Source organism: Rosa chinensis, chromosome 2, assembly GCF_002994745.2.
Source record: "Rosa chinensis cultivar Old Blush chromosome 2, RchiOBHm-V2, whole genome shotgun sequence".
Lineage (NCBI taxonomy): Eukaryota > Viridiplantae > Streptophyta > Magnoliopsida > Rosales > Rosaceae > Rosa > Rosa chinensis.
The window spans coordinates 73,531,017-73,558,317 of NC_037089.1; the positions used below are offsets into that span (position 1 = coordinate 73,531,017).

General features: G+C 38.2%; 1 protein-coding gene and 1 long non-coding RNA gene across 15 annotated transcripts; one reads left to right on the forward strand and one right to left on the reverse strand.

The window, feature by feature from the left end:
- Nucleotides 1–4: 4 nt before the first annotated feature.
- On the reverse strand, nucleotides 5–15,374 carry LOC112186680 (anthranilate synthase alpha subunit 2, chloroplastic). 2 transcript variants are annotated; one of them, XM_024325177.2, is made up of 11 exons: nucleotides 15,191–15,374; nucleotides 14,788–14,972; nucleotides 11,611–11,800; nucleotides 11,134–11,285; nucleotides 10,492–10,607; nucleotides 2,425–2,671; nucleotides 2,279–2,335; nucleotides 1,943–2,095; nucleotides 1,065–1,145; nucleotides 766–852; nucleotides 5–459 (listed from the first exon to the last, which is right to left on the reverse strand). In XM_024325177.2, exons 1-11 carry the CDS (start codon nucleotides 15,357–15,359, stop codon nucleotides 136–138), a joined length of 1,761 nt encoding a protein of 586 aa, XP_024180945.1. In that variant the 5' UTR covers nucleotides 15,360–15,374; the 3' UTR covers nucleotides 5–135. The 2 variants fall into 2 exon arrangements, with proteins under 2 accessions (XP_024180945.1, XP_024180946.1); XM_024325178.2 differs by lacking the exon at nucleotides 15,191–15,374 and having other exon boundaries at nucleotides 11,611–11,789; nucleotides 14,788–14,916.
- Nucleotides 15,375–21,313: 5,939 nt separating this feature from the next.
- LOC112186054 lies at nucleotides 21,314–25,144 on the forward strand. Of its 13 annotated transcripts, none has more exons than XR_005805922.1 (8): nucleotides 21,338–22,067; nucleotides 22,201–22,253; nucleotides 22,337–22,444; nucleotides 23,289–23,439; nucleotides 23,546–23,655; nucleotides 23,736–23,833; nucleotides 23,978–24,047; nucleotides 24,754–25,144. It is a non-coding gene; the product is annotated as an uncharacterized LOC112186054 (long non-coding RNA). The 13 variants fall into 13 exon arrangements; XR_005805924.1 differs by having other exon boundaries at nucleotides 21,339–21,869; XR_005805919.1 differs by having other exon boundaries at nucleotides 21,340–22,067; nucleotides 22,345–22,444.
- The last annotated feature ends 2,157 nt before the right edge of the window (nucleotides 25,145–27,301 follow it).

Here is a 27,301-nt window from a genome sequence, read left to right on the forward strand (position 1 = left end):
CATCTGAGACAATCCTAACATCATATCTTTTCTCTTTAAACTTGCATTATAAATCCGGAAAAATTCCTCACTCAATTCTTGGGCAAACTCGGAATTGCATAAAAAAACAGAATCTGAAAGTGAAGAAAAATTTATTCAGTTATCAACAAACGATGACTCTGCAAGATCAATAGCCCGTGCAAGACCAGCAGCTTTGTTCTCACACTCTCTCTGCTCCTCAGCTGGAACACTGTCGGCCACAATTCCAGCTCCGGCTTGGAGATGAGCAACCCACTCTCGCCGCTTATTTGTGTCCTTGTATGAATACATTGTATCATATCGAAAGCTAGTTGGGAAAACAATAGTTCTCAGAGCAAGGGCGATGTCCATGTTTCCAGAAAATGAAATTCCTCCAAAACCGCCACTGTATGGACCACGTCTAGTCACTTCCAGCTCATCAATCAGCTCCATGGCTTTTACCTGCATAGTTGAAAATGAAGTCATTTAAGAATGAATCTAATCATAAGCAAGTCCATCTAAGACAGAATAGGAATCTCGATATCATGTTCCTATATATCTAATCTACCAACTACATGTTCCCAAAATCTGTTGCAAGTCCACGACTTCATTTCCAACTATATAGGTTTATCCTCTTCAGCACATACAGGATAATGTTAGTTAACTAAGGTGACTTCTCACAACATGAATGGCAAACAACCAATTAATTAGAAACTTTGAAAGCATAAATGCAGAATAAAAAAGTGTAATAGGGCTCATGATGAAAACCTTTGGTGCTCCGCTGACAGTCCCAACCGGCAATGCAGTTCGTAGAACATCCCAGCTACTTAAATGATCAAGCAACTCTCCAGTGACCTACCATGAAAAGTGGTGAGTTCAGTGGAGTTAATTCATTTCATTGCTGAGTTCAGTGGTGACATCAAACTGATGAAAATACAGTGTACATTCTTGATATCCACTCCACAAGAATAAATTGAGCAAAACTACTGTATACAAGTACGTGGATTCTTAAATAGGCTAAAGGCCACTCATGATTATTATGTGTGTAGCAAAGGAAGATTACTTACAGTAGAACTTATGTGCATGACATGGGAATAACGCTCAATGTTCATGAGCTTCTCAACTTTGACAGAACCAGGTTTTGAGACCTGCAAGAAGAATTAAGCATATGATAATGGCCACTATATACTCAATAAAATAGCAGAATGAAAAGAAAAAAATTAATAAAATTTGAGAGATAATAACTGGTCAGATCCCGCACAAACCTACTGAGCCAGATTTAAGGGTTTTTTTCTTTTTTTCTTTTGGTGAAACAGTTTTTAACGGGTAGTACAGCAATATGTTGCCTTAATTCGAAAAGACACATCAGACTGAAAAATTTCTATGCAAATCAAAGGGCACTCCATCTATGGTGTGTCTCTTCTCATGCTATGGTTGGCCTAAAGTCAAGAACTAACACCATCAAATGCTCAGTCTCCAATTTGATGCAAAATAGACACATGAAATTCTAATTCAGAAAATTAAAATTTAATATCATTGGAATGGAAAGTTTAGCAATTACCATACTCCTATAAAATATAATAAAGTTTGCCTCTTTTGCTGTAAGTCTAGGGAAAGGGGATACATAAAGGAAGTGGGTTTGATTTGTTATTTTATCAGCTTCAAGAACCAAAAAGAGAAACAAAATCCACAACATGCTTAACTGGAGCTCTAGAGCAAATGCCATAGGAAGAGAGAATCAAATATGCCATAGAAAAGAGGATACACTTCTCCAAAGTAACAGATCTTTGTGGAGAACTTTGTGATATGGTAATAAATATTAAATCACTATAATATTTCAAACATCAAGGCTCTCTGATATAGAATTTCTATCAACCTGAAAACAACAATTTATGCCTATTTTACAGTCTGGAGAGTAAAGTAGCAGAGAGAAAAGAGTATAAACCTTCCCGACATCATTCCTCCCCAAGTCAACAAGCATAATGTGCTCTGCGCATTGCTTTTCATCATTCAAAAGCTGATTTTCCAACATTAGATCTTCTTTAGGTGTTTTTCCTCTTCTAACAGTCCCAGCAAGAGGTCGATTGGTGATTGTTCTCTCTTAACAACCAAGAAAACAACCAAAGATAATGAGAATGTTATAGAAAAACAAAAGGAAAATAAACATAGCAATATGACTAACACTATAATAACCCAGGCACCCAGCTAGTAACAATGTCACATAATAAATTAATAAGACGAAAACTCAGATGACAGAGGTTTTTGGATTTCCATGACTTACATTCTTAACACGTGTAAGAATTTCTGGACTTGAAGCAACCAGAATACAGCCTCTACCCTGATCACAGGAAGTAAGTAATCAAATAACATCAGATTGCACGGTAAACAAGAATCAACAAATAGTGGTTTACTCAAAAGGAGGCAAACCTGTAAATAAGTCATGTATGGACTCGGATTAACTATCCTTAACGATCGGTAAATTTCGAATGGGTCTGCAAATGTTCGCCTTTCAAAGCGCTGACTTAATACTATCTGAAATATATCCCCAGCTAAGATGTGTTCTTTAGATTTCAAAACTGCTTCCTTGTATTCCTCACTTGTCATGTTTGAATCCTCCAATTTAGCACCAAATAGATGAGTGTGTAACTTTATTGAACCTGCAGGCAGCCTCGGGCTGGAATTGACTTCTTACATCAACCTTAAGATAAAAAATAATGTGATGAAAAGTATGGAACTGTTTCAGAGAAACTGAAGAGTGAATTGGTGAGTCTTCTTCTCATATTGAGGGGGTTTATATAGGGTTACAAAGTAGTGTAAATTTGCCCTACATACATTAGTATATTTGCTACACAATTTCTCTACCTCTCAATGTGCATTCCATACAAACCACACATTCTCCACTTCTTAAGTGCATACTCCATGATATAGACATTTTACCTATTTACTACAACACTCCCCCTTGGATATATCATGTCAGTAGTATTGTCTTGGAGGTGCGCTTCTAATTTGCCTCGTTAAAAACTTTGCCAAGTAATAAAACCCTGTGGGAAAAACAACCTTGGTCGAAGGAGAAAAAGAGCACAACGCGCGTTGAGTGTGGAGTTTGTTTCTGGATAACATGGTGCTTCTCTTGTTGCCTCATTAAAAACCTTGCCGAGTAACAAAAACCCAGTGGGATAAAAATAACCTCGGTCGAAAGGGAAAAAGAGCACAACACACCCTTCACGCTTTTGAGACGAACATGTAGACATCTCCCCCTGATGTCTGTGCCTCCCCCTGATGACAACGATCATGGGAGTTCAGATAATTTCCGCAAGCCAATTCTTGCCACATGTTTCTCGAACGTGGATTTGGGCAATGACTTAGTGAACAAGTCTGCCACATTGTCCTCAGATCGAACCTGGTTCACTTTGATCTTGAGGAGCTTCTGTTGTTGCTGATTGTAGAAGAATTTGGGCGATATGTGCTTGGTGTTGTCGCCTTTGATGTAACCTTGCTTCATTTGTTCAATGCAAGCAGCATTATCTTCATAAATGCTCGTTGGCTCATCTGTGGTAGACTTCAAACCACAATTGCTTCGAACATGTGTAACTATGGATCGAAGCCATATACATTCACGAACTGCTTCGTGAAGAGCAATAATCTCTGCATGATTTGAAGAGGTAGCGACTAGGGTCTGCTTTGTAGACCTCCAAGATATCGCGGTTTTTCCCATGGTGAAAACATAACCAGTTTGGGAGCGACCTTTGTGTGGGTCAGAGAGGTACCCAGCATCAGCAAAACCTTCCAAAACGCTTATATCGTTTTGGGATGGGGAGAGGGAACGCAATCCACCATGTGTGGCGTTCCTGACACTTGATGGGTCCGAATCCATCTTCTTTCTGTAGGGATAGAACAAGCCCATATCGATCGTACTACTTAGGTATCGAAAGATATCTTTAACACCAGTCCAATGGCGTCGTGTTGGCGCAGAGCTATATCTAGCTAGCAAGTTCACAGCGAATGAGATGTCTGGTCTCGTGCATTGTGCTAAGTACAATAATGCACCTATTGCACTTAGGTAGGGCACTTCTGCCTCTAGCACTTCTTCATCGTCATCTTTTGGACGAAATGGATCCTTCTTTGGATCAAGACTACGGACGACCATTGGGGTGCTTGAAGGCTTAATTTTGTCAGTGTTGAAACGCCTAAGCATCTTTTGGGTATAAGCTGATTGATGAATCAGGATACCATCTCTACGGTGCTCAAGTTCTAAACCGAGGCAAAACCGTGTTTTCCCAAGATCTTTCATCTCAAACTCGGATTTCAAGTGTTCAGCGGTTTCCCTTAACTCTTTAAGGGTGCCAATTATGTTCATGTCATCGACATAAACCGCTACTATTGAAAATCCGGAACTTGTCCTTTTTATGAACACACATGGGCATAGTTCGTTATTGACATATCCCTTACCAATCAAGTAGTCACTTAGACGGTTATACCACATCCGTCCGGATTGTTTTAATCCATATAGTGAGCGTTTCAATCTAATTGCAAACGCGCTCCGTGGATTAGAGCCACTTGATTTGGGTAGTTGAATTCCATCTGGAATATTCATGTATATCTCCGTATCTAGATCCCCATATAGATATGCAGTAACCACATCCATAAGCTGCATGTTCAGTTTTTCGGAAACTACCAAACTGACAAGGTAGCGGAACGTAATAACGTCCATTACGGGAGAGTAGGTCTCCTCGTAGTCGATTCCAGGGCGTTGTGAGAAGCCTTGCGCCACGAGACGAGCTTTGTATCTTACAATCTCGTTTTTCTCATTACGCTTTCTAACGAATACCCATTTGTGACCAACTGGTTTGGTGTTGGGTGGTATTGGTACAATTTTGCCAAATACCTTTCTTTTCGTTAGAGAATCAAGTTCTGCCTGGATCGCATCTTTCCATTTTGGCCAATCAGCTCTACGTTGACATTCATCAACGGAGCGTGGTTCGATGTCATCGGTCTTAATAATCTCACGCGCCACTGAATACGCGAATACATCATCAATGATGATGGAGTTTCTTTCCCACGTCCCATGTACACTAGTGTAATTTACAGAGATCTCTATGTTCTCATGGATAGGTTCTGACACTGAGGCGTCCCCCAATGATGTCTCTTGGACATAACCATAATCCGGAACATTCTCATGGGATGGATTTTGAGTATCGATGATCAAAGGATTTATTTGTGCCTCATTCGCTCTTTTTCTAGGGCGAGTATCCTTCGAACCAATCGGTCTACCGCGCTTCCTTGCGGGACCTGCAGCCATAGATGCCACATTATTGCCATGTTGAGCAATGGTGCCATCTCCTGGCGTTATAGGAGTGGCGTTATGTCCATTATTCGGGACATCAATCCTTGCAGGCACGTTTGCAGCAGGTATGTGTGATCTCGTCACTTTAGCAATATCAGAAAACGCATCAGGCAGAGTGTCTGCTACGTTCTGGAGCTCGATTATTCTTCGCACTTCAAGTTCGGACTGTGCGCTATGGGGATCGAGATGAGACATAGTGGGGACAGACCACGACAATTCCTGTCGTTCCTGTTGAACATTTGTGTTCTTATCTCCCCCTAATGATGGGAAGACTGTCTCATCAAAGTGACAATCCGCAAATCTAGCGGTAAAGAGATCGCCTGTCAAGGGTTCAAGATAGCGGACGATAGTTGGAGATTCATATCCAACATAAATGCTCATTCGTCGTTGTGGACCCATCTTAGTACGCTGTGGCGGCGTAATAGGCACATAAATAGTACACCCAAAAATGCGTAAGTGCGAGATATTAGGCTCGTACCCAGTCACTAGCTGTAACGCAGAGTAAGATTGGGTTGCAGTGGGTCGTAGACGAATTAGCGTCGCTGCATGTAATATTGCATATCCCCAAGCAGAAACAGGAAGATTAGTGTGCATTACCAATGTCCGTGCTATCATTTGTAGTCGTTTGATAGCAGCTTCTGCGAGACCATTTTGGGTATGAACATGGGGAACTGGATGTTCTACATCAATCCCCAGTGACATGCAATAGTCATCGAATGTTTTCGATGTAAACTCCCCAGCATTATCAAGTCGAATTGACTTAATTGGATGGTCAGGGTAGTGAGCCCGTAGACGTATAATCTGGGCGAGGAGTTTAGCATAAGCAGCATTTCGAGTGGACAACAGCGCGACATGTGACCAGCGTGTCGACGCATCAACCAATACCATAAAGTATTTGAAAGGTCCGCATGATGGTTGAATTGGTCCACAGATATCCCCTTGGATTCTCTGTAAGAACGGAATGAGTATTTTAGGATCCTTTGCGTAGGACGGTCTCGGTCCTAATTTCCCGAAGGAACAGGCTTTGCAAAATGAGCGAGGGGCCTTAGAAGCAACCAATGAGGATTTTGGTTGGGCCTGAGCGTCTGTAGCGCTATTAGAAGCAAAATGTGTGACTACATCTCCTTCTATGGCATTGTAGCCATTGGGAGGAACAATCATGGCGTTATGCTCATGGTTGGTGTCATTACATGGGACTTGGGCAGCCTTATGGCGCCCCAAGACGGCTGCAGCACCAGATGCTGCAATTGTTGCGGTCTTGTTGAGTCCAGGAATCAATTCTCGATTCTTGCTTCTTCTCACTCTGAAGAATGGATGTCCGTGTGAAGTCTTTAGTATACGGAGCATCATATCACGACCAGGGTGCCCTAGTCGGTCATGCCAAAGCCAATATGTGTCAGAATCCAAGAGATCTTCTCTTATGACATTATTGGATTCAATTGGTCGAATTGTAGTGACATAAAGTCCACTAGATTGACACATAAGTTTCTCTAAGATGCGCTTTCGTCCGCAATCATTAGAGGTAATGCAAAGTAACTCTTTTCCGTTCTCAGTATGCGTTTCCGCATGGAATCCGTTGGCTCTTAAATCTTTAAAACTCAATAAGGTTCGATTTGCCTTAGGAGCATAGAGAGCTTCAGTGACTTTAATCAAGGTGCCATTTGGCAATAGGAATTGTGCCATTCCATGTCCTTGAACTAAACCTGATGGCCCAGCCATCGTAGTCACAGTGGAATATGTAGGCAACATCTCCAAGAATAATTGCCTATGTCGTAGAATGGTGTGCGTAGTCGCACTATCTGCGAGACATTGTAGTTCATCCATTCCTTAAGAGAAAAGCTCGTAATTAAAAAGGAGTCATAAATGAAAGAACTCAACTTTTATTAATAAGCCAAACGGAATTACATCATCATTTATTTCATCAAAGAAAGCGTAATCCAATAAACTTAGTTAATGCAAAGCAATGGTAGTTGTCTAACTTCTTTCGGTAATTCCAATGCAAAGGTGACCAGGTGAGTAGAGAGATGTTGGTGGAGCAAAGGCTCGCTTAAGTACCAATTATCTCAAAACCTTCCTAGACATCACAATCACATTGAGTACGCCTACTTTTGAAGAAAGATTAATCCCATTGGCATCTACTATAGGATAATGTGGCGATTGCCTACATCTCTTGGAAAATGAGAAGACTTAATCAAAATCGCCAGTTTCTGGGTTTTGATTTTTGTCGTCTTCCACCCTTAGATCGAGATTGCCATCTTGATCTTCTTGTTCCATGTAATTTGCCTCCCTTGCTTCACGATACATTTTGTACGCGTTTGCAACATTCTGGGATGCTTTACATGCCCTTGCCCAATGTCCAGGTAGTCCACATCGGAGACAAGCATCATTATGGTCAGGTTCCCTTGATCGAGGTGCTTTAGGAGCACTTTGAAAACGGTTGTTTCCATTGGTGGTGTTACCACCATAACCGGAGGCTTGGCCTCGCTCTCTCTTCACACGTTTACCTCCACGGTTCCGTGCACGCCTATCTTGGCGGTTTCCTTCCTCTTTAGGGCGAAAATATGGACCAGAACGTCCATAGTTATCCCTACTTTTAGGGTTTCGCTCCTTGCGTCCTCTCTTGGAGGTGCGACTATAATTAGACTCCGGAATTGACTTGGTTCCCACGGGTCTAGAGTTATAGTTCTTCACAAGTATGTTGTCGTGCTTTTCAGCTACGTTCATGACACCAATTAGCTCATGAAATCTTGTGATGCGTCTAGCATTGATATCAATTCGATAGTTTTTAGCTATCATTAATGCAGAGACAGGGAAGGTAGAGAGAGTTTTCTCGATCAACATCGTATCAGTGATTTGATGTCCACAGAATTCCATCATAGACTTGATACGAAGTGCTTCCGAATTGTAGTCAAGAACTGTCTTGAAATCACAGAAGCGGAGGCTTTGCCATCTCTCTTCTAAGTCGGGAAGCAGGGAATCACGGACGTTGCCAAAACGCTGCTCGAGTTCTACCCATAGCTTTCTTGGGTCTTCCTCATTGAGGTACTCATTTTGGAGCGCGTCATTCATGTGCCTTGTCATGAGAATGATGGCTTTTGCTTCATTAGCCTCTCTCTTTGCTCTATTTGCTTCAAAAGCAAGAGCTTGTTGAGGAGTAAGCACGTCCTGACTTGGCTCTTGGATCGTACTCAGGATCCCATCAGCCTTAAGATGCTGGCGCATATCACGGATCCACCTGTGGTATCCTGCGCCTGTTGTCCCTAGTGGGTTGAAGCTCAACTTGTTCAGGTTACTCATCCTGAAGAACAACAAGAAAATAGGGTTAGTTTCGGAGCGAAAAAGGCTACCACGAAAAACTATAAACTTTCTGAGCGTAATCGCTTTCAAGAAATTAGGGATTTTCTGAGCGTAGTCGCTTCCAAGAAAATCTTGATTCCAAGAGGGGTTTTGGATTAAATCGAAACAATGATGTATGTGGTCGATTGTTTTCTTCTCAACAAATTCTAAGTTTGGAGGACTCTACAAGCTCCAAGCTTGGAGTGAGCACGAACCCCCACAGTTCGGCCTTTTTGGTCTCCCCTATGAAGAAGAAAGGGGGGTAGAATAAGGGATGTTGGAAGTCCCCGTGAAAAGAAGAGAAAAATAATAAAAACTTCAAAAACGGGAACTTTTAGAAAAGTTTACCTTAAGAATTGACCGGAAAAAGTGTCCGGAAAGTCGCCGGAAAAATGTCCGGAAAGTCGCCGGAAAAGTGTCCGAAAGTCGCCGGAAAAGTGTCCCGAAAGTCGCCGGAAAAGTGTCCGAAAGTCGCTGGAAAAGTGTCCCGAAAGTCGCCGGAAAAGTGTCAGAAAAGTCGCCGGAAAAGTGTCCGAAAAGTCGCCGGAAAAGTCGCCGGAAAGTTGTCGGAAAGTCGCTCGACAGATGTGTCGACAGCTGCTTGGCAGCAGCTCGGCAGCTGCTGCGCAGGTGCTAGGCAGGCTGCTCGGCAGGTGCTCGGCAGATGGCTCGGCAGGTGCTCGGCAGCTGCTGCGCAGGGGGTAGGCAGGGGGTAGGCAGGGGCTCGGCAGATACTCGGCAGCTGCTGCGCAGGGGGTCTGCAGGGGGTAGGCAGGGGCTGTCGGCAGCACTTCGGCAGGGGCTCGGCAGCACTTCGGCAGGGGCTCGGCAGCACTCGGCAGGGGCTCGGCAGCACTCTGACAGCGGTTCAGAACTTCCGGCAGCCGGTTCGGCAGGTTTCCGGCCGGTTCTGGGGGTTCTGAAACCGGTTCTGAGCTTCTGGGATCAAGGGCTTTGATATGTGATAGGATTTGGGGGTTTCTTGTAAGGTTGGTAAAATGACCTAGTTCGGATCATGAACTTTCACTACTCTAATCGATTTCGATTCTAATTCTAGAGCAATTTCGTGCTGATAACGTGTTTCAGAGAAACTGAAGAGTGAATTGGTGAGTCTTCTTCTCATATTGAGGGGGTTTATATAGGGTTACAAAGTAGTGTAAATTTGCCCTACATACATTAGTATATTTGCTACACAATTTCTCTACCTCTCAATGTGCATTCCATACAAACCACACATTCTCCACTTCTTAAGTGCATACTCCATGATATAGACATTTTACCTATTTACTACAACAGGAACAACAATTTTTTCCCCTGCCCTCAGGCAGCCTCAAGCCGAAAAAGGACAGTTGAAAATCATGCATTTGTAAAACACCCAAAAAATCACACAAAAAAAAAAGTGATTGTACTCTAGCACACTTTATACTCAAATCCCAACCAGCACTAACTTAATTTTCCTTCAAAATAGATTAGTTCACCCTTAACATTGAAAAGTACCTTCAAACTTTTATGAGCCAAACCTTAAATTTTTTTTTTTTTTTCTGATGACCATGGCAACCACAAAATGCTGCCATGTCCTCAGCTATGACCTCCCAACACATGCTGTGGCATAACTCTATTGCTATCCAGGCCATAGCAGTAATATTCTTTTTTTCTTTATTTTAATATATTTATTCATTCATTTATTTTATATATATATATATATATATATATATATATATTTCTTTTTTAACTGAAACGGTGGCTTAGTGGAAGGTAGGATAGAAGAAGAAACACTTGAAAATAGAAAGAAACAGGAAGAATTGATTACTAACGTGATAATGTCATGCACTCTAGATACCAGTGTTTCCAATCTATTCATCCCATCATTGAAGGCCTCCTCAACTGAAGAATACCGATCTAATTGCACCCAGTGAATTACATGTGCTTTCTATAGTCACAAGATTAACAAATAAAATGGTTATACTCAGAGAGCATAGCAACCAATATGTTCAAATGCAAATTTACAACTAAAAGAATGCAAGTAGCTCATTCTCCTAGTTTTATTAATGGATTAAATAATTTGTTTTACCATGGAATTCTTTTTTTCTTTAAGGAAAACCATGGACTACTTCAAAAATATTGAAAAAACAATGATCTTAAATATATGAAGAATGTATGAATAAGAGTAATTGCGAAGGAAGAAGCTCTTTTTAACGAGCAGATATGTTATACTGACTTGCATTTAAATTTAGGTATGGTATCAAATTATTCATTCTTCATCTCACTATGTTTCAGTGAGTAAATTGGACAAAGGTATTGAACTCTAGCATGAAAATCCAAGTACACAGAAATCAAGGCAGCTAGTGCCACTAAATAAAATTTACCTATAGTGACAAGAAATAAAAAGTTATCAACTATAAATTAGAGTCAAAACTTGTACATAAAGAAAAATAATCGGTCATAGATCAAAGTACCTTCTCCACATGATCAAACACTATCACACTATCATACAGGCCAAGATGAAGATCAGGAAGATTTCTGTCATCTGGTGGTGCACCACTGAATGGCAGCTTTTTCTTCTCCACATAACGCACTGTATCATAAGAGAAGTAACCAACCCATCCACCTGATCAAAGATTTAACACCAATTAGTCATTTCAAAAGCTAGACAACGCAAAAAATTGACTTCTGTAAGAATCCATAACGTCAAATAATATATAGAATTTCTGTCAACAAAAAAGTACATGCAAAACAGACTGACCAGAACTTGTATCTGCATAATTTAGAACTTAGACACAAACTAAGAGGAAACAAACAAACAAAAATATGTGTTCTTCGGGAAGAAATTCATCACCACGTGACAAGTATCTAACACCACAAGAGGGGTGGTGATATTAAGATATGAACACTATGAGTAAAATTCAAGTTTGTTATCCATGCACTTCTCTTACCACAAAATGCTTCTGGCATCTCATCAAGACGTTGCGGCATCCATCCCTCCGTGATTCTCTGAGGAACAGTCATTGGATCCTCCACAATCTCCTCTGTCCTACGCCCTTCTCTATGGTCCATAACTGTAACCATGTTCTCTTTTGCTACGATCTCAATAGTTGGTTGCGCTCCAATAATACTGTACCGCCCCTAACAAATATGATCCAGTACTGTATAAAATGAGAGTCAGGTTAGGGGTCGTCAACGGGCCGAGCCGGGCTTTATTAAAAATCAAAGGATCCAAGCCCGTTCATATAAAGCGGGCCTTGCGGGCTTTTTCGGGCAGGGCCGGGCTTGGCCTTGCGGGCTTTTTTGGGCCGGGCCTTGCGGGCTTTATTTATAAATAAATATTTAAAGACACAAGTTTTTTTTTTTAATCAAGCTTTGGAAATTCAATGGATAATGATCAAATACAACCAAAGATAATAGATCTATATAACTATATTGTACCCAAAAAAATCTATATTTATATATACATACTAATTTATTGATAAATAAATTTTTAAAGACACTAATTTTTTATAAACCTATATTTATATATCATACACTCCAAAGAGCAACCCCTATCAATTCAAAGAAAATGGAAAAACCGACCGTTGGATGGGTTTATTACAATAAATTATGAGTATGGTAAAAAATTTAGCCAATTTCACCATATTTTAGAATCCGATCGGATTGGTCAACCGTAGTCACTTATATGATTTATTGTTTGACCGATGGCGTGGCAACCGCGAAATGTGCTTATTTTTTCACATCACGTTTGTATATATTCCATCGATGGATGTGCGTGGACATAAGATAAAAAATAATAATTTTAATTACAAACACATTGGTGTATACCAATTTTATTCCTTTAGTTGTATGACTTATACATTGCATTTAAATTGTTTAGGTTCATTCTAAAGCAACCATGAAGTAGAAAATGAATTCGGAGAAACCAACCGCTCGATGGAGAGATTGTAATGTTTTATGGTGATTGTAGAAAATCTAGCCAATTTCGTTATTGTTTCGAATTCGATCAACTAGGTCAAACGTAGTTACTCTTATAAACCTATATTTATATATCATACACTCCAAAGAGCAACCCCTATCAATTCAAAGAAAATGAAAAAAACCGACCGTTGGATGAGTTTATTACAATAAATTATGAGTGTGGTAAAAAATTTAGCCAATTTCACCATATTTTCGAATCCGATCGGATTGGTCAACCGTAGTCACTTATATGTTTTATTGGTTGACCGATGACGTGGCAACCGCGAAACGTGCTTATTTTTTCACATCACGTTTGTATATATTCCATCAATGGATGTGCGTGGACATAAGATAAAAAAAATTAATTGTAATTACAAACACATTGGTGTATACCAATTTTATTCCTTTAGTTGTATGACTTATACATTGCATTTAAATTGTTTAGGTTCATTCTAAAGCAACCATGAAGTAGAAAATGAATTCGGAGAAACCAACCGCTCGATGGAGAGATTGTAATGTTTTATGGTGATTATAGAAAATCTAGCCAATTTCGTTATTGTTTCAAATTCGATCAACTAGGTCAAACTTAGTTACTCTTATAAACCTATATTTATATATCATACACTCCAAAGAGCAACCCCTATCAATTCAAAGAAAATGAAAAAACCGACCGTTGGATGAGTTTATTACAATAAATTATGAGTGTGGTAAAAAATTTAGCCAATTTCACCATATTTTCGAATCCGATCGGATTGGTCAACCGTAGTCACTTATATGTTTTATTGGTTGACCGATGGCGTGGCAACCGCGAAAACTTGCTTATTTTTTCACATCACGTTTGTATATATTCCATCGATGGATGTGCGTGGACATAAGATAAAAAAATTAATTTTAATTACAAACACATTGGTGTATACCAATTTTATTCCTTTAGTTGTATGACTTATACATTGCATTTAAATTGTTTAGGTTCATTCTAAAGCAACCATGAAGTAGAAAATGAATTCGGAGAAACCAACCGCTCGATGGAGAGATTGTAATGTTTTATGGTGATTATAGAAAATCTAGCCAATTTCGTTATTGTTTCGAATTCGATCAACTAGGTCAAACTTAGTTACTCTTATAAACCTATATTTATATATCATACACTCCAAAGAGCAACCCCTATCAATTCAAAGAAAATGGAAAAACCGACCGTTGGATGAGTTTATTACAATAAATAATGCGTGTGGTTAAAAATTTAGTCAATTTCACCATAGTTTTGAACCCGATCTAATTGGTCAACCGATTACCGATATGTAGAATATATATATATGCACATATTCTATATAGAATAATAGAAGTATAAGAAGTTCCACACACACACACACACACATATATATATATATATATATCTATATATATATTATTATATTATATATATAAACACACACATATATAAATATATATACATATATATAAACACACACACACACATATATATATCTCTATATATATATATTATATATATAAACAAACACAAACACATATATATATATATATATATCTATATATATATCCTCTATATAAACACACACACACACACATATATATATATATATCTATATATATTATATATATATAAACACACACACACATATAAATATATATATATATATATATATACATATATATAAACACACACACACACATATATATCTCTATATATATATATTATATATATAAACACACACATATATATATATATCTCTATATATATATTATATATATAAACACACACACATATATAAATATATATACATATATATAAACACACACACACACACACACATATATATATATAAACACACACAAATATATATATCTATGTGTGTGTATATATATTTATAAACACACACACACATAACTACAAATATATATATATATATATAATATTTTACGGGCCTTTAGCGGGCCGGGCCGGGTTTTTGCGGGCTTTAGGCGGGCCGGCCCTCGGCCCACCAAGGCGGGCTTTTGCGGGTTTTTTGACGGGCCGGGCCGAACTAAAAGCCCTCCGGGCCGGCGGGCCTCCATCGGCCCACTTGATCCGCGGGCTTTTTGATGAGGCCTAAGTCAGGTGACATAAAAAACAAACACAAATGTGCAAAAAGACTGAAGAATCTTACAACATTGGAGTCCTTGAAACCCGGATCAACTGCCTCAAAAAGAAAACTCGGAGCGTCTCTATCATCCTCCTTAACCAGACACCGGTAAGCAAGCACAGGAGTTAAGTGATCCGAAAATATACTTCGGTATAAAGGAATTAAATTCCCATTTTTCGAAGAGTCGAAAAACCTCTCTGACTGCTCAGCTGTAGCAGCATTCCAATCAAACCTCACATTAGAATACTTTAAACATATTTCCAGTGCTATAACCAAATTTTTCACAAGAACTCCATACATCATTTTTCTTCAATTTTGAATTCTGAACTGAGCTCACTACTCAGCTCATGGCAGCAAAATGTACATTTCTAATGTAAATCGAAACACGAACATCAACGGAGTCCAGAAATTGAAGAGAGCATTGTACCTACTGAAAGAGACGAAATAGCGGAGCATCTGAGTGAACGGACACGCGCAGTGGAGCGAAGCAGAGGTAGAGAGCTGCAGACTCGGCCGTTGAAATTGACGGTGATGGTGGACGGCAATGCGAGAGTTGACGTCAGCTGACGGGAGCTGACGGCGGCTAGGGTTTCCATGGTGGAGCGGAGGAGGAGGAAGCAACAGGACTAATTTGAACTTTCAACAGACCGGGGGGGGGGGGTGGTGTTAACTTGTCTCTGCGGTCCTGCTCTGAGAAAGAAGAGACAGATTTTTGTGGGCCTTTTATTTGGGCCCCATGTTGTGGACTGAGATCTCGTGAAAAATATGATAAAAAAAAAAGGAAAAATATCCTGAAAAACGTGGAAACAATATGATGATTTGCTCAAACAACAACACCCAATGATCTTCTGATAAACTCAACTATAGAAAAGTATCCTGAATTGTTCAAACAAAAAGAAAAATATCCAGAAGAACATGGAAACAATATGATGATTTGCTCAAAGAAGTTGCCCAGTTTTATACATAGATCTTATACTTCTTTTGACACCTAACAAAATGAAAATAGAACTTATAATTATTTTGATACTGTTTGCTCAAAAATTGTCTCAACCACGTGTCACTTGGTTGAAGGTTTTTTGGTTTACAAGTGTTCTTTTGGCTTAGTGACATGTGCACGGTCGTGCCAACTCGAGGCTAGGCGAGCTTTTGTTATGGTTCTTGATCTTGCATTAATCTGACTTCTAATTAACTGATATATTGTGGACCGAAGAATATATGATTGATCTCAACTGCGGGGTTATCTCTATCTTGGATATAAAATTTTAACACGGATCGGCCTTAGTAGCTGGAATCTTTGTGATGTGGGTGATTGATGTGAAAGTATTTATGACAATAATTTTTATGATTTCCTTAATTTTTGCATACAATAAAGCATAATTAAATGGGAGGAAGTAAATAGCAGAAAAGTGGATGCAAGTAAAGAAATTGCATGAACGTAAAGTGCATAAAATATAGTGCATGATAATAACAAGCAAGAAGATAAATTGTAGGTATATAAAGTGCAGGAAAGATAGATAAATACCGGTAAAGAAAAACAGTAAGATAGAACAAGTAAAGCCTGATAATTATGTTGAAATGTTGACAAGTTATTGAGATAATATGTATAATCGCGTTGAGCGTTTGGTCGAGCACATCTAGCGAAGATGTCTATGGTCTTTTTTATAGTGAAAGATAAAACTACTGAATAAATAAAATATACAATCTCGGCTGTAACTGTCGAGACCGTATTGATCGATTATAAGAATTCAAAGTTGAGAACCAAAATACAGTTACGTGCATTTGAATAGAGTAACAACTAACTTGGTAATTGAAACTCATAAACATGCATTCTTGGCTATAACTATCGAGACTGTATTGACTACAAGAATTCAAACTTGAGAACCATAGCACGAATAAAACTCATAACCGTGCATTCTTTGTAGTAACTGTTGAGACCGTATATGACTACAAGAATTGAAATTTGAGAATCAAAGCACAGTTACATGCATTTGAATGGAGTAATAGCTAACTTGGGAATTAAAACTCATAACCGCGTATTCTTGGCAGTAACTATAGAGACCGTATATGACTACAAGAATTGAAACTTGAGAACCAAAGTACGGTTACATGAATTTGAATGGAGTAACAGCTAACTTGGGAATCAAAACTCATAACCGCGCATTTTTGGCAATAACTGTCGTGACCTTATATTACTATAAGAATCGAAACATGAGAACCAAAGCACGGTTACATGCATTTGAATGGAGTAACGGCTAACTTGGGAATTAAAACTCATAACCGCGCATTCTTGACAGTAAATGTCAAGACCGTATATGACCATAAGAATTGAAACTTGAGAACCAAAGCACGCGCGGTTACATGCATTTGAATGGAGTAATGGCTAACTTGGGAATTAAAATTCATAACCGCGTATTTTTGGCAGTAACTGTCGAGACCGTATATGACTAAAAGAATTGAAATTTGAGAACCAAACCACGATTACATGCATTTGAATGGAGTAACAGCTAACTTGGGAATCAAAACTCATAAATGTGCATTGTTGGCTATAACTGTCGAGACCGTATATGACTACAACAATTGAAACTTGAGATGTTTGCAAGTGAAATAATTGTCTCTTCAACACAGCCGCATCTCTTTTCGGAACAAAAGCACGGTTACATGCATTTGAATGGAGTAACAGCTAACTTGGGAACCAAAACTCAAAACCATGCATTCTTGCCTGTAACTATCGAGATTGTATTGACTATAAGAATTCAAACTTGAGAACCAAAACGGTTATATGCATTTGAACGAAGTAATGACTAACTTGGGAATTAAAATTCATAACCATGCATTCAAGCTGATTATCCCAACTTTTATTCTCTGCGACTTTGAATTCCATAAATTTTCTTTGACTCCTGGGATTAATGGATTTTGTAAACTTGATGAACACTTAAGACTTGTTTGGTTGACGGAAGGAATATTACTTCCATTGTCTTTTCCATGGGGATGGGTAAAAATTCCTGTCAGGTTTCATTTCCTATATTTTGTAAAGCAGAGAAAGCATTCATAAAAGACCATTTGATTTCCCTTCCGGTGTTTGATTGGTGCAGTAAAGGAAAGGCAAAAATACATCTATGTTTCAATAATACCCTTATATTTTAAAATAAAAATAAGGATTAAATATTGTTTACTCCCTATACTTATAGGGTTTCATCGTTTCAGTCTCTGACCTTCAAATTTCACCTAAAAAGTCCTTGAACTCTCAATTTCCTCCCAATTAGTCCCTGTCATTAAAATTTTATGTTAAAGTTGTCGAAAATGTCTATTATGCCCTCACTTACTTTGTTTTTTTTAATTTATTTGTTCTCTCTCTTTTATTTCTTTTTTTCATTTCACCTCTAAAAGGTCTGTGGATTGGAACCATTTTGATGAGGAGATGAACAGAAGGAGGCAAGAGAGTCGGAAGAAGAAGAAGAGGTAAAAAGGAAAAAAAAAAAAAAAGAGGAAGAGATTTTTTTTAAAAAGTAAATGAGGGTATAATAGACGTTTTAGGGAAAGATAACGGAGTTTTTGACGGATGCTTGACGACAGTGACCAATTGGGAGGAAATTGGGAGTTCATGGACTTTTTAGGTGAAATTCGAATGTCAGGGACTGAAACGATGGAACCCTATAAGTATAGGGAGTAAGCAGTATTTAACCCTAAAAATAACATCATGAAAATTTAAAAGTACACCAATTTTGACAATAGCACATTTGAGCAGGAATATTGTAGTTTAAAATTTTCATAATAAATGCTGGGAAAGGAGAAGGAAAAATCAATCCCATGGAGTCTGAAAAGAATGATCTTTCCCCCCTATTTTCCCTTCTGTCAAGAAAATACTTCCAAAGTTTGCGCCTGCCAAACAAAGGAAATGAATGACTTTCCTTTCCTGATTCCTCATATCCGTGAACCAACCATGGTCTTAGGTTTGGCAGGTTAGTCAAACTTCAATCTAGGTTTACCGGTCGACCTTGGCCTAATTTGGTAACAGCCACAACCTAAGCTATGCAATCTCGCGGTTGCGGTGTCAGTCAACTTCATCCATTATTATTATGGTCATTTGACCAAGGTTCTAACAATTTCATTCATTACCCCGCGGTGCCGGTCAATTTCATTCAACAGCCCAAACTATTATTGCGGTCCCAACCAATTTTATCTATAGCAAATTACCACAAACTACAAACTCAGCCCAACTTTTCCCGTGCGCATACCCTGTTTTGAGGAAATTCATGCGGTATATCAAATTACCCATGCGCAAGGCACAAACCCATGCGGCCTTAATTTTGTTTATTTTCAAGATTTTTTGTTAAATGATATTTTACTAAAATACCCTTCACTTAGACCTAGATATGTTTTTCGTTTAGTTTAGTTTGGTAGATCTGGTTTCCTCTTCGTTCGAAACGAGCTCTGATTCTCTTTGTTTTTGAATTGAATCAATTCTATCTTCATGGATAATCAACCCCATACTTTTTTCTATTTATGCTCACGTCTTTGCTATATAAATAATATTTTTTTGAGGTTGTGAAATATACAAAGAAATAGAGAACTATTACATTTCATCTTGACTTTTCTAATAAACTACTCATTTATATAATAACATCCCAAAATTTATTTACACATTTTACAGAATGAAACTTAAACAATATATATTTTTTTTATGGCTTTGCTGCTTCCCCATATAAGTTGCTTTAAATTCCAGGTCTTCTCATGATGAAGAAGTTTCTCCAACAAAATTTTCTCATGTGCTTGAGGCTTTCTTTGATTTCCTTTCCAATTTTATAGCACATTTTCTACCTAAACTCTTCTATCCTTGACTTCTTGGTTATCTGCAACTTGTTGTATATAGTTTAGGATATATACACTCCACAATCAAACTAGAAAATGCATAAAGAAATTTAAGTGAAGGTATGCATTTAGTTAAGGGAAAATGATCATTTACCCGATTTTAGGCTAAAAATTGCCCACTTGCTCCACCAACTGTTTTTTAACCCCATTTACCCAAAACACTCGAGCATCTCCAACAGTAGAATTTATTTTTTAGTTAAATTTAGCTAAACTTGTGAAATATAATTATTGATTTAACAATGTTGCTCCATCAATGATAGCTATTTGTAAGTGATATATTATGTTTCATCGAATCGTAAACTGACATGTGGACAAAAGAGGAGAGAGAAATATAACTTTTGCTTTAGCTATGTAGGATTCTCTAGCTAAATATAGCTAGCCAATTTAGCTAAAGTTAAATATAGCTAAGCTATAGCTAGTCTGTTGGAGTTGAATTTTGCTTCAAAAATAGTTAAATATAGCTAAAAATTAAATTTAGCTACTCTGTTGCAGATGCTCTAAGGGATTATTTCCCCTTTACCCAATTAATTCTTTTTTCTTTTTTTTTTAAGACTTTTTTGCCCTCTCCTTCTTTCTCACTTAGAGGGAGAACTCACCTTCCACCTTGTTGTGCTACGGTGACTAGTGGCCGGCGCAGTCTCCGGCGACCAGACTCCGGCAACCGGTGACCGGACTCCGGGGAACGGTGACTGGACTTCGGAGAACGGTGACCGGATTTCGACGACCAGTGACCGGATTCCAGAATCCGGCTATTATTGCCCCCCAGTAATCATATTACTGCCCCCCAGTAATCATATTATTGCCTCCGAAAAATCATATTATTGACGCCCAGTGAATTGTATGAACTCCCAAAACCAAAATGAATACACTACAGGAACAATTGATCAATTTATAATCATATTACTGCCCCCCAGTAATCATATTATTGCCCCCCAATACAAAGTCTAATGTTTCTACTGCCTCCCAATAGACCACCAAAAATGCACCTTTTTATAGGATTCACAGATAATTTGACTTTAATACACAGAAAACAACATGTAACTTATCAAAACACCACATTATAGTGATCCATGTCCCTCGTATCAAAGTCTACTGGGGGCCAATAATGTGTCTACTGCCCCCCAGTAGACCATCAAACAAACCCGACCCGAATTCCCACATCGGGACCAGCGCCTCCGGGTGCTTCAAGCACGAGCAGCAGCGACTGGGACGATGGGCTTTGACGGTGGGCTTGAGGTCGGCGAAGATTACGCCTAGGACATGCTTGCCGGCATTGATCTCGGAGAATAAGATGGTGGGCTTTGAGTGTGGGCTCGAGGTCGGCGAAGATTACGCCTGGGATATGCTTGCCGGCACCGATCTCGGAGAAGAAGATGGTGGGCTTTGATGGTGGGCTCGAGTTCGGCGAAGATTACGCCTGGGACATGCTTGCCGGCACCGATCTCGGAGAAGATGGTGCTGAAGGCGTCGTGGCTCAACATCTGGTAGTCCGGCTGGGGGGAAGGGGGAGAGAGAGAGAGAGAGAGAGAATCGGTGAGGGGGGAGAGAGAGAGAGAGAGAGAGATTAAAATGAGGGTAATTATGTCAGTAGAAGTTAGATTGGGTAAATGGGGTCAAAAAACTCTCACTACTAGAATAATGTTAATAGACATCATGTCATTTACATCAGTTAAGATTTCACCCGATGTAAATTATTTTTCTAACATCAGTTCTTGAAAAACTGATTTCTATTCATACAATTAACATCGTTTTTTATATCTGACCGATGTCTATATTTTTTTTCAAAATTTTTAAAAAACGCGGAAATAACTAAGTACAAAATTTCGGAAGCGCGGAACCAAAATTTCGGAAGCGCGGAACCAAAATTTCATTCCCCCCAACGCTTAGTCAGTTTTGCCAGACTATGTTTTCCTACACTTCGTCAATTTTCATTCCCAAAACCTAACAACCGCGACAGCCGTCTAGCAACCGACATCCACTTCCTCCTTCTCCGCCTCCGACCGTTCCCTTCCTTCTTCTCCTCCTTGTCCGCCTCTGACCGTTCTCTAGTTTGAAGCCGGAGTCAGAGCTCCCAATTAGCAAGGACGAGATCCGAAGACACAGACCATCCTTATCACCCCCAAAACACAGATTGCAGTCGCCGTCTCTTCTTTCTCTCTCCATGGGCCTCTCCATCTCAGCCCCTCTCTTCGACCATCGAGACATCGATGGCCCTCGCTCTCCTCGTTAGTAACTCGGTAAGACGAACTGACAGTCGAATAGTTGCCTGGGTTTTACTTTCTGGGTTTTCAATCGATCTATCTCTCATGAGCATCTCCATGATTTTCTGGGCTTTCTGGGTTTTACTTCCTCAAGCAATAAAGCAGAAATTCTAGGTTACTTTCTGTGTTTGATTTCTGATTCTTCAAGGTTAAAGCTCCTTTCTGAAACTATAGGTCAGTTACTCTTGTATTGACCTCTCTGTCGACCTCTCAAGCTTGTTAAAGCTTCAAATTTTTTGGGTTGTATGTTTCACTGCTCTGATATATGTTTTGGATTGTTTTTCTTTTCGTTTTTGCTTGGTTGTAGGTTGAATTGTTCCGGTGACGCCGATTGAAAGTACCGGTGCATATGTATTTGAGGTATTGTAACATTTTTAGATTCCCCCATTTAATTTGTTGCATTTTGAATTCTTTCGTATGTTTAGAATGTTAATAGTTATCAGTCTCTTAGTTGGGTTTGAAGTGCAGATGAGGTCAGATTATATAGTTTTGATCTGGACTGAGCAAGAAGAAGTCTACACACGTCTAGTTCTGGTAACATCTAACCTCAGGTAGATAGAAAGAGTGACCACCAACCTCCCGGGTTTATCTTTAATTTTCTTTGTTTTTTGTTACGCATACATGTATATAATTTGTTATGCATACATTTATCAAATTTTTCGGCATGATGGCCATATTTGAGCTCCAGTAATATGGGCAATCTCAATTTAATTTGAGAAAGACAATTCAAATCATTGCATTCACTCTTGCAATTTGAATCTATTGATATATTTTTGTTATCCTCGTGGGAAAGGGAATGATGAAATGATTGTTTATTGCGAATGTACTGTGAATCAGTTTATAGTAATTGCTAGTCCTTTGCTTTAACAAGTTCATAGCAATGAAAGCTTCTGGAATGTCAAGATCTAATGTTTTAAAAGACATGTTTCAGGCATTGTAATGTCTTGAGGAATTTCAAAGATGTCGCATAGCACTTTCTTAGTCCTATTTCTACTTTGTGCATGTTCATCCTAGTTACTTGTTTTTTTTTTTGTTTGTTTGAATATATTCCAATGTTATGAGGTAGACTCAGGTTACCAGCATAAGCAGTTCAAAATTGATTTGGAGTCATTTAGTGTCATCTGCAGTTACATATAAGTCTTTGTTTAGATTTTAGACATTGGTCTCTATAAGCGATAGGAGGTGCTAGCTTAAGGTCAGCTGTTTCAAACCTCTAGATAATTGGCATTTGGCTCAGATGTTCAACGTCTTTCTAGTAGGATTGTCTTTCACAGTAGTTATTCTGGTTTTTATTGGACCTTAGTCAAGTTCCTTATTTTTCTTTCTTTGGGAAAGAAATTCCTCACGCGTTGGTTGTTCAGAAAATTGATTTTTTTTTGCGTTGTTACATTGCAGTGTGATTTTCCAGATATGCCTGCTGTAGCGCAGTTGGAGAAGGATGCTAAACATGCATTGGCATATCAACTTTTGAAGGTATTTTTGACCCAGAGGCTGGATGCTTACTTGGAGTTTCAGGCAGCAAATTCTACTCTGCTACAAAGCTGTGGTAAAATTTTAGTTCCACGTCATTCATAAATCTGGGCTATTTCTGTGTTCTTCAACAATAGATGTATTCTAATTGCTTACTATGGGTGCTTTTTCACATTTTGCAGGTCTGGTCCATGAAGATTGTATTACTAAGATGAGGTTGATTTCATTGGTGGATCTGGGCTCTGATGAATCTGGATGAATTCCGTATAGTCTCATCAGAGATACACTTCAGGTTGGTTTGGATTACCTTTTCTGGTCCCGCTGGTTTTCCTTTCTCATCTTGTTAATAATATTTATGCACTCTTTTGACAGATTAATGATGATGAAGTGGAACCTTGGGTGGTTAAGGCTATAACAGCCAAGTTATTGGTCTGTAGGATGGACCAGATGAATGAAGTTGTAGTAGTAACGTAAGATTGTTTTGTTTTTTTTTTTTTGGTTTATGTATTTATTTATTTTATTTATTTTTTAGTAAATATATGTTTCATTGGTTCATTGTTTTTGGCATATCAGAGTTCACCTTTGTGTAATCTGTTATAATGCTCGGTATGCAGCCGCTCTACTCAGCGTGTGTTCGGCAAGGAGCAATGGCATACTTTTAAGACAAAGCTAGCATCTTCGAGGGTAAATAGCTGCCTTCAGTGCTTAATTTTGAAACGAAAAAATATAGATAGTACGTGTTTCCTCTTTGTGATGATATATACTAGTTTAAAATATAATGTAAGTTGCTAGAGATGACTGTTTGGCATTATTATTATTATTTTTAAATTTTTTTTTTATCATCTCATACATGTGCTTTTGAACGCACAAAACAGTTAGTTGGCCATTGATTAACGAAGTTCCAGCTAATCTTTCAGTTAGTGTCGTTTGGACCTTACCATCCTGGTTGCCTAGATTTAATAATGGTGTCCAAATTCTAATAGCTTGGTTGTGGATTCTTTTGGGCCTTAATGTAAATTTACTAGTAGGCTCATTACCTGGACAAATACCACACATGTCTGTTAATAAATCATTATTTTGAGTACCACTTTTGATCAAGTGAAAATCATTATTACAGTTTGATTACTTTTTACTCTAAAATGATTATTTCCATGTTTCAACTTTCAAGGTAAAGAAAGTTGGTTGTTCTGTTCTATTCCAAATGAAGTAAACTATGCAGCTGAATTTGATAATATAAGATGGAAATCCAAATGTTTTGTTCAGGCTAATTCTTGACAATGATCAGATCTAAACTATCCTTTGGAATGTGATAACATATAAGATGAAGTGCATGTTTATGCAAGCAGCATTTCTCTTTTTGCTGACAGCCATGATTTTATATGTTAGCCAGATAAGAACGACAAGGATTTGGATCGGGCGAGTGAGAGGCAGGATCTTGAAGGAAAAGAGCTAAAGCAAGAAACTACTTTGCAGGAACTGGAGCTGGTTGCCGTCCATGCTCTTCATGAACTTGTTTCTTTAGTTCACAGTCATGTCAATGTTGCAGGGCAATATGATTTTGAGTAAGGCTAGATTTTGCTGACTATTTTGTAGTAGATGTAGTGATATCAGGATGAATTGTGAACAAATTATACGGCATGTAGTTATTGCAGTAGCGGTATCTTCTAGACTAGCCTTAAAGTAGGTTAGGGTTTAATTTTTGAAGCTACCTCAAGCTCTAATTTTGTATAGAAATTAATGCAATTCCCCAATATTTGAATTTCATGTTATTTGTGGATCAACTTTCTAGTACCAAATACAGCACGAAAGGGTATAAATATGGACATCAAGATATAAACGAAAACTGATGTCTAAAACAATTATGGACATCGATAAAAACACAAAACCGATGTCTACAATTAATATGGACATCGATATATAAACAAAAACCGATGTCTAGAGTAACTATGGACATCGATACAAACATAAAACCGATGTCTAGAATTAATATGGACATCGATGTATAAACAAAAACCGATGTCTAGAGTAACTATAGACATCGATATAAATACAAAACCGATGTCTATAATTTAATATGGACATCGAGATATAAACAAAAACCGATGTCTAGAGTAACTATGGACATCGATCTAAGTAGAAAACCGATGTCTAGCTTATGAACCAGATGTAAAAATTTATTAGAACCGATGTGTAAAATATTATTAGACATCGTTTCTAAATCAGAAACGATGTTAAAATAGATAATTGTGTTGTGAGACTTATATTTCATTAAGCATCTAATGCCAAAATATGAAGGTTCGACAATAGATAAACACACCAAAATGGTGATCACATAAACGTTTTTACATCGGTTCTGAACCTTAAACCGATGTCTTGTGGCAAACTAGACATCAGTTGTGAACCGATGTCTTAGTTTTGGTGATCTTTAACATCACCCACTAAGACATCGGATTTTTTTTTTTTTAACATCAGTTGTGAACTGATGTCTATGAACTTTATTCTAGTAGTGTCTTAGTGGAGCAAGTGGGCAATTTTTAGGTTAAAATTGGGTAAGTGGTCACGGCCCCTTAGTTAAAGCTACTGACATTGAGTAAGGTAGGTATAATGAAATCTTACAGAAAACATTGCTGCAAGCATATTCCATGTAGTAGCAAATACACATTCTGTCATCTTCTTCCATTACAACAGCCTTCCTCTTTTCCACTGTGATTTATCTGTGTATATGATATGCGAATATATGAGTATAGCTAAAAACTAAGAATATTGACCTTTAATAGAACATCTTTATGAATACATATTAACCTTCACTAGCTTACTTAGTAGCTTACACATGAAATTCATGTGTTATGTATTTACACAATCATGCGGTATTGCGGTATAAAGAACACAACTATAAGGGAATCATATAATGTATCCCACATTCTCAAGCTATTGAAACACACCTCAATGGGGTACTAACCCTCAATAGGGTATTGACCAAAGGAGCTCTAATATTGACCAAAGAAACTAGGATATTAAGTGTCATATGTTGCATAAAAATTTGAACTCTTCCATTTCATGTAGGAAAAGAAAGGTACTGATCCTCAATACTACATTGCACATATGACACATTTTCATGCTAATGACCTTCAAAACTCAGGTTTTACTCAAGCCATATAGGCTACAACTACTCAATCCTCACTAGCTTTAATTGCAATTGAAATTTTAATGATACTGACCATCAAAACTCATATTTTACTCTAGTTAAACATGCTACTGCTACTCAGTCCTCACTAGCTTTAACTGCAATTGAAATTTTAATGCTACTGACCCTCAAACTCAAGTTTTACTCAAGCCAAACATGCTACTTCTACTCAATCCTCACCAACTTTAATTGCAGTTAAAATTTTAATGCTATTGACCCTCACAACTCAGGTTTTACTCAAGCCAAACATGCTACTGCTCCTCAATCCTCACTAGCTTTAGTTGCAATTGAAATTTTAATGATACTGATCATCAAAACTCGGATTTTACTCTAGCCAACATGCTACTGCTACTCAATCCTTACTAGCTTTAGTTGTAGTTGAAATTTTAATGCTATTGACCCCCACAACTCAGGTTTTACTCAAGCCAAACATGCTAGTTGCTACTGCTATTCAATGCTCACTAGCTTTAACTACAATTGAAATTTTAATGCTACTGACCCTCACAACTCAGGTTTCACTGAAGTCAAACATGCTATTGCTACTCACTGCTCACTAGCTTTAACTGCAATTAAAATTTTAATACTACTGACCCTCACAACTCAGTTTTTACTTAAGCCAAAACAGGCTACCGCTACTAAACTCTCACTAGCTTTAACTAAAATTGAAATTTCTCATCATTTCTAAATAGTTTCATGCATTTTCTCGTCCTAACCCTAACTCACTCTACTGTATCAGAAAGTTCCTAATCAAATC